This window comes from Diuraphis noxia, unplaced genomic scaffold (genome assembly GCF_037042655.1).
Source record: "Diuraphis noxia isolate RWA-SAM2 unplaced genomic scaffold, SU_Dnox_SAM2 contig0001, whole genome shotgun sequence".
NCBI lineage: Eukaryota > Metazoa > Arthropoda > Insecta > Hemiptera > Aphididae > Diuraphis > Diuraphis noxia.
The window spans coordinates 82,839,031-82,850,987 of NW_028301711.1; the positions used below are offsets into that span (position 1 = coordinate 82,839,031).

Genomic DNA, 11,957 nt, shown 5'->3' on the forward strand with positions numbered 1-11,957 from the left:
TTTTACCCGACCGTACAAAATGTCCGCGTTTCGCACTTTTAATGCTCGACCGTACAAAGTGACCTAGAACCTAAATAACTTAGTGAAGCTGGATACCGATTAAAAGCCAAAGAAAAGGCTAGAAAAACTGCTGATGTTGTTGTCAAGACTAAAAATATTAAACATTTTTTTTCTGTTTCAACTTCTAATTCTGGAGCTAGTGTTACTACTGATTCGAGTAAGTAATTAATTATAAACACTAATAAGTAATAACTAATAGTTATTTAAGTAATTACTGGGCCTTGACTCTTTTATTGTTGTTTAATGTTATTAAGCAAATACTTTTAATTCATATTGTATAAGCGAAATATAAAATTAATTATATTTTATTGTTATATTATATTTTTTTTACCTAACTACTTTATATATAAAAATACTAATACATAATATTTACATTTAAAGTTATAGGCATAAGATTTATTATAACAATTATTCTAAATCTAAATAAAAACATTTAGCATTTTTATTTAAAATAATATGATATTTTGGAACGTGAATATCCTATTAAATAATAGTATTCAAATACCTATTGTATTTAAAAGTAATAACAATTTAATACTATTTTACATAAATAAGTCTGTAAAAAATTATGAAAGTTGGGAACATACCTAATATTATAAATTACCTTCCTCGAGTATTCATAATACGAGTATAAATTTTTTCAGCTAAAAATGTTAGTTATGTTACTGAATGTAGACTGAATGTGACTGAAGATCAAGTGACACAGTCGATAACTGTTGATAAAGTGGATGTAGTTAATAATGTGATACCAATGCATAACCCAAGTATTTCATGTCATTTAATTTTTTTGTTACCAATTACAAATATTTATATTGATTTTGTTTATTTAGCAGTGCTTGAGAATTCTAATGATTCCAATGATGGAGAAAATATTTTGTTAGATGCAAACAATGATAATATTATATTGGTAAATGTTGATAAGTTTAAGGCACCCAGGTAAATTACATATTTCATATTTTAATTAAAACAATATTTATGAATTACTATAATAAAGTATGTTTATGAGGAAATCCTGTGTTTTAGTACAGATATTTAGTTTTAAAACAAATAATCAACAAATGAAATTATGTAGTAAAATAATTTAGAAAAATCAGAAACTTATATTAGGATTGAATTAATTAATTAATTAATTAATATTTAATTACATTTTTTGTTGCTGAGATATTTTCTAATTACAATTATTAACTAAGTTTTATGTTTTAATTTTTAATAGTAATGATCCTGCACTATAGAAAATTAATGATGTTACAAGAGACACAATATCTGCATGTGGAATATCACAAAATATTAAAGAATTAGATTTTTCAAATTCAAAAAGAATCTATAACAATGTTATTCGAGGGAAAAAATAAGTTCATTTTGGGTACTGTCCAGCCAATTTTTTTTATACAGTTCTTATCAATGGTGAAAAAATTCAAAGGTAACCTTTCGTACTCTCAAAGTACAGGTGCTATTTTTGGTATCCCTTGAAAATTATTTGGAGCAAATTCTAGTTAATCATTTAATATAATACTATATAATATATTTCTATGATTTTTATAATTTCTATAATTTTTTTTTTTAATATTTCAAATTGAGTAAAATTCCCTGTATTTAATGAAATAAGATTTAAATTCCCATTTTTCTCTTTTATAAATTTTGACGTAAAATTTCCCTGCGCATAGGGAATTTCCCTGTCATCTACCATCACTGATTAGATTCAACATTTTCTCTATGTTTTCTGCTACGTTGAATTGCTTCAGTTAAATATTTTTTTAAAACAGTATCGCGTTCTGCAGTAAATTTTAAAAGCTCCAAGAAGTTCCCATGATTAATATTTAGGTCTTCAAGATCGTAAAAGCCTTCATTAGTACCTCGATAGGATAAATTTTGTTTTCCAATAAATTTAATTTCAAACACTTGTTTGATAACATAGACTCTTTCCATAACTTGTTTTTTCTGATGTTCGTCATATCCCTACTTACTACAAATTTTAAGTTATTTTGGTTTATTGCTAATAAATATGCTTCGACAGCTAATTAGTGACCTTTACTATTTTCATGAGATTCAGTAGCAGAATATATATTTTTGAAATTAGTGCAAACACTGTTAAAATTACTAAGTACAGAGGATGTATTAAATGCTATGCATATAGTGCAATATACAGCCTTCACCTCATTTTCATTTGTATTGATTTATGCCTATTTAATAATATTTTTTTAATTACTTTAATATTGGTGACAATTCGTTCAAAAAATGAAATTGCTCTAAATCTTGAACATACTACATAAAAAATACTTCATCAAATACTGGCTTGAAAATCTGGTGTGGTCAATAAAGTCTAATCGGTCATAAGCAAAAAAGTATATAGTAACCAAATAGATTTACGAAAAAACAAATAAATTGTGTACAAAAAGAAGTAGCCTGCCATCACTCCAACTAAAAAATGAATAAGAAAAATTACCAATGCAATCCCTGTGACAAATCGTTCAACCCAAATGGCGATTTGAAAATTTATCGACGCATACACCCTGGTGAAAAACTGTACGAGTGCGATGTGTGTGACAAATCATTCAGCCAATATAGCAACTTGACAGTACATCGCCGTACACACACTGGCGAAAAACCGTATGTGTGCGATGTGTGTGACAAATCATTCAGCACATGTAGCATCTTGACAGTACATCGACGTACACACACTGGCAAAAAACCATATTTGTGCGATGTGTGTGACAAATCATTCAGCCAATATAGCAACTTGACAATACATCGCCGTACACACACTGGCGAAAAACCGTATGTGTGCGATGTGTGTGACAAATCATTCAGCACATGTAGCACCTTGACAGTACATCGACGTACACACACTGGCAAAAAACCATATTTGTGCGATGTGTGTGGCAAATCATTCAGCCAATGTAACAACTTGACAGTACATCGACTCACACACACTGGTGAAAAACCGTACGCGTGCGAGTTGTGTGTCAAATCGTTCAGCAGAAATAGCCAATTGATAATACATCGTCGCGCACACAGGATAAATCATATTAACAAATAATGTTTGCACTGATAATATATTGTATTTTTTATACTGTATAATGAATATATTATTTAACACGCTATTTATTCATCACTTGTTCTTAATTTGAATACGTAAAGATAATTCATACAAGTTATTCTTACAATATTTAACTTAACATATACACAATACATAATAATCTACATATACCAAGCATGGAAGTATGATAAGCTAGACTGTGATAATAATAACTAATCACCGTTGCAGAGGTTCAGTACATTAAACACTAAGTACGTCTCTCTTCAAACGAATGCACAGTTTCAGGAAAATAGTTTTATTACAAATTTAGATAAAATATATTATTTCTGTGTTCAACTATTTTAAAATTAGAAATAATACGAAAATAATAATATTGTTAGTGCTTTTCGGCATACGCGCTTGTTATAATAATATACATAGTACTCAGAACGGTTGCGTGTAGTGCACAACTACGCCACATTGTTATACTTTACACTTATTATGAATAAAAAAAAAAAAACATTCGTTCTCACATGTTTTATTCACCCAAATGATTTACCGAAATTCACTCTAATTACGGTATAAATTATTTTTAAATTAGCACAAATGAAACACCTACGTTAACCTAACTTAATGTTTAGGAACAGTACAGTATATGTCGTGTATAATACTATAGTGCATATACAGTCGTCATTCAGACGTCGTAGCGTACGGTTCTCTCAGTACTTTATCTTTCAACTAACGATATAATTAATTTTTGTTATCATAATTTATTTTAGTGTTAACTTTATTGAACATTTACGGAATAAGTACTTTTTGTAATCATAACATTTGATTATCTTTTCACAATGTTCACTTCAACCAATGAAACGCTTGATACCAATGACTCTCAAACAAATTTTGGATACGGTGAATGAACTTAAATCTACACAAAACAAAATCATTACTTCTATTAATTCATGCCGGGAATCTAACAAACCCAAGAAAAAAAGTATGTTATTATTGAGTCAAAATTAGATACCCTATCAAATCAACTAGCTGAAGTTATTTCTGAAAATAAAACCTTAAAAGCTAAAATTGAGCAGATCGAAGGCAACTTTAGAAACTGCGGCTTCCCCTGGATCTAGCGTTGAATCAGTTTACTCTAAACTTATGGACCGCCAATCTCGAGCTCGTAATATAATATTTTTTAATATACAAGAATTTAATTCTTTACCTGATCAGTTAACTGACACTCTTACTGTTGATGAAATACTCAAAAGCATTGATTTAAAAATTAATCCTGTGTCTGTCCGTCGCTTGGGCAAACAATCAAATAAACCACGTCCTCTGCTTACTACTTTACCAAATTCATCCGATGTTTTTGAAGTCTTAAAAGTAAAACGTAAATTACTTAGTTCTGCTAACTTCAAGGATATTCGCATTGCATCGGATCGGACAACTCAGCAACGGCAATATTTCACTAAAATTGTATCTCAACTTAAGCATGGAGTGATAACGGCAAAGATAATTTATTTATTAGATACATCATTACAATGTTCCCACTATCTCAAAAAACTTATAGCATCAACTACCTCAAAAAATCTATCTGTTTATTATCAAAATGTCCGCGGTCTAAACACCAAATTAGATGTATTTATACGTAACCTTGCACTTCTTAATTATGATTTAATTATATAAACTGAAACCTGGTTATCTCGTTCTGTTAATGACTCTGAACTTGGACTTTGTCCTCATTACACCGTTTTCCGATGTGATCGGTACGAAATTCATGGTCCCGACATTCGAGGAGGTTGTGTCTTAATTGCTATCAAAGTCCAATATCCATGTCATCGCTTAATTATACAACAAGATTTGGTCGAGCAACTATTTGTAAAAATACATATAAATCACATTTCTCTAATTGTCGGTTCCGTGTACTTCCCGCCGCGCTCTGATTTAAATTTATATAATAGCCATGTTAATGTTATCGATAACCTCATGAGTAAATATTATAATGATACATTTTTGGTGTTAGGTGATTACAATTTGACTAATGTTAATTGGGTCTCTAATAACCGCAAAATTATTCCCAGATTGTCAAATAATAATTTGTATGAATCAAATATTATATCTGCCTTATCTTATGTTAATTTAATGCAAAACAATTTAATACATAATTCTTTTGGATCATTACTAGATCTAGTTTTCTCAAATATTGTTAATGTTAATGTTTCCTCTGAAACTTCTCCTCTTGTCACTCTAGACTATAAATTTCATCCTGCATTAAAAATTACACTTCCACTTTCATCCACAAAAAACAATTTATATTACAATGAAATTATTCATGATTTTATCACTTGTGATTATAATGTTATCAGGTCTTGTATGGCCTCAACTGATTGGAGTTGCACATTTAAAGATTTACATATTAATGAAGCACTTGATATATTCTACTCCAAATTACACGATATAATTAATGTACAATGTCAAAAAAAACATATGTTCTCCACAAAGTATTTTTTATGGTTTTCCAAAACTCTAAAACAGTTAATTTTCTCAAAAACAATTGCCAATAAAATATATAAACAATCTCCAACTAATGTAAATTATAATATATTCTCTAATGCTCAATGTTAAGTTGTTAATAAGACCGATTATGGAAATTTTATACAGAGAACTCAAAGTTCAATAGCCTCTAATCCTAAAAGTTTCTGGAATTATATTAATAGCAAACGATCAAATTCTAATATTCCATCTGTTATCTCATATAATAATCAAAGTGTTACTGGTGGTGACAAAATCGCGGAAAGTTTCGCCAATTATTATTCTACTATTTACCAACAATTAAGTTTTATGCAAAAACCACCCGATGACATTAAATCGATGAAAGTCGATTTGAACACCTGCGTCATTACTTTAAGCGATACTTATGATGAGTTAATCAGCTTAAAATCCACTACTTGTCCTGGTCCTGATAGTATTCCGTATGTTTTCTTTACTAACTGTAAATGTGTTCTGTCTATCCCTTTATTATACTTATTTAATACATCACTTAAATCTGGTATTTTTCCGGATAAATGAAAAATTTCTTATATTAAACCGATTTCTAAAGGGGGAGATATTACTTCAGTCACTAATTATCGCCCAATTTCTATAATTTCGATTATCCCTAAATTGTTTGAAAGTATTATACACCAAAAAATCTTTCCGTTATTTAAAAATATTATCTCTGATGTTCAACATGGTTTCATGCCGGGTAAATCAACCACCACGAACTTACTAGTACTCCAAAATTACATCCTACAAGCTTTCAGAACTGGACTCTAAGTTGACGTTATTTATACTGATTTCTCCAAGGCGTTTGATAAAGTAGATCATTGTGCTCTTAGCTCAAAATTATTTAATCTAGGTATACGTAATCCTTTCCACTCGTGGTTAGTTTCATTCATAACTGGAAGGCAGCAATATGTAAAATGCATGAGTTTTAATTCTTCATTATTTAAAATTAACACTGGTGTTCCTCAGATATCACATTTAGTTCCACTTATATTTTATTTATTCATCAATGACATCGAATTTTTAAACTCTAATACGTTATTATATGCAGATGATATGAAAATTTACCGTATAATTACATCACCAGCTGATAATTTGCTGCTCCAGGATGACTTAACTCGTCTTAGCACCAGGTGCACTCAAAATAATTTATCCTTAAACATAAACAAATGTAAGATCATAACCTTCTCTAAAAACCGTACACCTACTCTATATAATTACTATATAAACAACATTAAATTATATCGAGTCTATCTATACAAGGACCTGGGAATTTATTTTGACCTATCTCTTTAATTTAATGATCATTATATGTTTATCCAAAATAAAGCCTCTTCGATGTTAGGTTTCATAAACCGCAGCTGTAAAGACTTCGTCAATCCTTTAGCGTTAAAATCCACTCTACTGTTCCTTCGTCAGATCATTACTCGATTATGGATCTATAGTATGGTCCCCGCAATCAATCGGTGCAACAAAAAGCATGGAATCAATTCAAAACCGTTTTCTACGTATCATTCAATTCAGACGTTGTATCGAACGTGCACTTCACTCATCATATCAACAATTATTGTCGTATTTAAAGCTAGAAACCCTTGTCAACAGAAGGAAAAGACTTGATCTATGTTTTATTTTTAAATTAACGAATGGGTATATTAACTGTCCAGAACTACTTTCTTTATTGAATTTTAATATTCCAAATCGTAGAACTAGGCAATTAAATAATTTTTATGTGCAACTCCAACGTTCAAACTATGGTCAAAATGCTCCTATGAATAGAGCTATGCAACTTGTTAATTATTTAAATGCTGATCTATTTTCCTGCGTTTCCTTAAATGATTTTAATTTTTACATAAATAATATTTTAGCTGTATAAATGTTATAATCTATGTCAATATCTCATTAAGTCGATTTCCAATGTTATACAACTTTACTCTGTATTCTAAATTCTTAACCATTTTTGTTTTCAGTGAATTATTGTCAACCATAAGTGTCTCATCACATACATTACTTAAACCTGTCTATTTACCTAATGCATACTATCTGTATAGCTGTCATATTATAATTTTTAAGATTAGTGTTCATGTGATTAATAAATATTATTATTATTATTATTATTATTATTACATATTTTATAATAATAGACGTATGTCTATAATAAATGTAACTGGGTTCGCCCGTTTAAATTATACAAATAAAAATAAATGAAATAAAATATAATAGATAACATATCGTTGAACGTTATACGGCAATTATGCAAACTTCCAAAAAAGTTATACTTCATAAAATGTTATGTACATCATTAATATACTTATTAGTGTTTGGTATGAATGTATATTTACAATAGTAACGTTGATTCTGCTCTAAATGAACTAAATGATACCATATTATACAGATCTACCCTAATAGCCGCTAAATATAAAATTATATTGGGTGATATTAATATTGATTTGCTTAAACCCTCAAAAATTAAAGAAGACTATTCGCTTATGATGGCACAGTTTGGTTTTTTACCGTTAATCAAAAACATCACCAGACCTACCTCGAAAACATGTATAGACCACATATTTTTAAAAACAAAATCCTATAACAATCTGCTACCAATAGTTGTGCATACAAACATAACAGATCACTACCCAACGACTCTTAGTATAGGTAACGTATCAGATAACCGTAATAACAGTCCGAACCCCTTGAAAGTCTTAAAAATTGATGACTGTAAGCTAACTAATCTGGTTCAAAATCATAATTGGTCAGAAATATTCGACTTTAATGATGTCAATTTAGCCTTAAAGTACTTGGTTGAAACTATAAATAAACTAAAAAAAAACTCCACAACAGAAATAACTATTTCATCTAAAACCAAAAAATTAAAGCCATGGGCCACAACTGCGATTATTAATTCCATCAGACAAAGAGATCGCTTACATATACAAGTTAAAAAATTTCCTCAAAATCTGAAATTAAAAAGCTACTACATACGATTTAGGAACAAATTAACCAATGTAATAAAAGACGCTAAGATAACGTACTATAAAACTGAAATACTGAATTCCGGAAATAATATAAAACTTAAATGGAAAATAATCAAAGATATAATTGCAAAAAATAAAAAACAAAATCATTTTGTAGACCTAATAAAATTAATTAATGATACAACAGATATAAAAAAACAAAATAGTATATTAGCAAATCGATTTAACAATTATTTTGCTAACGTGGCATCAGATTTAGTTGCACAAATACAAAAGCGTAAAATTGAAAACACCCCCCTTAATACTCCATCTGAATTAAATAATACAGAAATTAAAAATAAGCCTTCCTTAAATAAATTTGAAACTATAACAACAGAAGAAATATTAAAAGCAATCTCGAAATTAAAAAATGGGTCATCTCCTGGAATTGATAAAATTACAACTGATTTATTAAAAAAACATAGTACAATATTCTGTATACCTTTATGTCACATTTTTAACCTAAGTATTTCTCAGAACCTAATACCAGATAACTTTAAAGTAGCCATAATCACACCAATACACAAAAAAGGTCCAACAACATCATATAGTAACTTCCGGCCAATCTCAGTAATTTCAAATATAGCAAAAATATTCGAAAAAATAATAAAAAAGAGGTTACTAGACTTTTTAGAATCAAATAATCTATTCTTTAAGCACCAATTTGGGTTCAGACCAGGTAAGGGAACTGACCAAGCTAGGTTAGGTTATAGTATATGCTACGCTGATGATACTGCACTAATTTGCATAGCTAATACATGGAACGAAGTTTTTAATAATATTGAGACAGACCTCAAAACCATTGATAACTGGTTAGGTGTTAATAACCTATTTTTAAACTTTGATAAATCGGCTATTATACTACATTCTTTCACCAAACCCACTTTACCGAGCATCAATTCAATTAAAATCCACGATAATACATGTCAGATTCATGACCAATGCCACTGCAAATCAATCAATATAGTAAAAAATTTTAAATATCTAGGCATTGAAATGTGCTCGGATATGAGGTGGGTAAATCAAATTACATCTGTTTGTAATAAGTTGAAAAAATTAGTTTATATAATAAAACAACTTCGTGATATTCTACCACCTAAAGACATTAGAATATTTTACTTAGCTCTTGTTGAATCGCAAATCACATATGGTTTAATAGGTTGGGGTGGTGCCTATGACAATATTCTCTCCCTACTTCAAACCTGTCAAAACACAATTATCAAAGTTGCAATTAAAAAAGACCGTAGATATCCAACCGAAAAAATATTTAAAGAGTTTAATGTATTAAATATTAAAAACCTGTACTTTAAAATAAGCATTTTGTATATAAAAAAACACAATATACTGTCCCCTTTGAACCATGGTGTCAATACTAGGTACGCACTACATAAATACTCCCAAATTTGGCCAAAAAAAACCGGCCGTCGAATGGTATTTGATTTCATAGGGACCAAGATTCTCAATTCAATGCCAAATTATTTAGCGAACTTGCCATTGCCATTGTTTAAGAAACATATCATACACTGGTTAATGTATGAATGTGACGTCACTAAATATGATTAAAAATATGTATAGTATTTATAATATTAGTATTATTTTCGTCGTGAATTATTTTGTACCAATCTACCTATAACATACTTTATCTGTTTTTGTTTTTGTTTTTACTTCTATTGTACAATTAGGTTATTAATTTCAAACACAAATATTGTAGATGTCTGTCAATTATAATTTTTATGCAAATATGTAATGTATAGTAGATAACCCTGGGCCTCCACACGAGTATGTCTCAGTGAGGCCCAGTAATCTCATAGATTTAAATTTAAATAAAAAATAAATAAAAAAATAAAATAAAATATTTAGTAATAAATTTAGTAGCACCCAAAATAAATTTGCATCCCCTCTCAGAAAAAAGAAGTCAGACAAATATCAACTAAGAAGCCAATTAAATTATTAAAATACAAAATAAATGTGTTTTATAATTTTCCAGCTTCCCCCTAAGTTAAAATTTGTAGCTGTTAGTAGTAACGATACTCATAGCTGTATATAGGTTTAATAATGTGTTAAATCTATAATTATTATTAATTCACAAAAATAAAAAAATGATATATGTTTAATTTCTGTGCATACTTGTAACCATTGTAATGTCAAAATATAATAATTCAACTATACCTATTAAAAACATAAAATTTATTGAAAACTAAAAAAAATTTAATGTACCTAGGTGTGTTATTTATATGAAATTATCAAACAATTGTTTATAAATATTTAACAAACACTCTAATTTCTTACATTATACTTACTACTCACGACTCACCTATTCTTTATGCATCATCAGGTAAACTTTACCACCTCATTGTCTGTATGACATTAAACGTTCTGGAAACAGGAGACTTAAATCTATCATGACCTCACGATAGTCCTTAAATCTAGACTCTAGTGAATTTATAATCATATCTAATACTTTATAATATACATCCCGTCTAAAATTGTCTAAACTTGATGGAGAAATCTCATCACCTGATAACTCCCCAGCCATAACTTTTTTTTTCTGATTCTTTATTCTTTGAAGTCTTGTTCTAATAATTTATTATCAAATGCAAATTGTTTGGCTTCATTTAATATTTTTCAAATGCATCATTGTCAAGTCTTCTAAACGTTTTTTTGCAATATCAACCAATTTTATAGCTTGTTTAAAATCAATTGATTTTGACTGGAGATAATTTGACACTTGAGTAGTTATTGAAAATATTTGTCTTATAAAAACCATGGTAGATACGAAGTTAAAAGAAGAAATTCTCAAAATTAAACTCTTGGCAGTTGAAGAAGTATCCCCGTCAGAATCATTTGCAGAAGCGATAGATTTTAGTATACATACGCGAATGGTTAAATAATAATAAACTATTTTTGCATATCAATGGCCTAGTCGTCTAGAGCACTTGGCAGTTGACACTGCAATAGGTACTGCACGTATGCAAATAATAACGCACGTTTCCAAGTATAAAATAAAACATACCAATAAATTTAACATCAGTTAATAATCGATTATTCAATATATTATTATATTTTTTCAAATACTAACTTTTTATATCATGTGCACTACGCCATCAATTACCTATAAAATAGATTATCTGTAATAAGTTGAACAGCGATGGTAAGTAAAATTTACCTAACGAAATTATTCTGGTAAATTCCCGGTATTATAAAAGTTACAGAAAATATCATACTTAAATATTTTATGTCCTATTATATCCGTTAGGTACATGCTGATTGAAACATTTAATTACCTATATTAACATGTTTATTATTATTAAGTCATAACACTTGGATGACAA

At 28.9% G+C, this 11,957-nt stretch overlaps 1 protein-coding gene across 1 annotated transcript; it reads left to right on the forward strand.

Moving 5' to 3' along the window:
- The first annotated feature begins 2,485 nt into the window (after window positions 1–2,485).
- Window positions 2,486–3,097, forward strand: LOC149062097 (uncharacterized). Its single transcript, XM_089215207.1, has one exon. The coding sequence runs from the start codon at window positions 2,486–2,488 to the stop codon at window positions 3,095–3,097; it is 612 nt and encodes a 203-aa protein (XP_089071333.1).
- The last annotated feature ends 8,860 nt before the right edge of the window (window positions 3,098–11,957 follow it).

Bases quoted from the DNA above. Each gene is read 5' to 3' on its own strand.
- LOC149062097 (XM_089215207.1), top strand. From the start codon at position 2,486: ATGAATAAGAAAAATTACCAATGCAATCCCTGTGACAAATCGTTCAAC.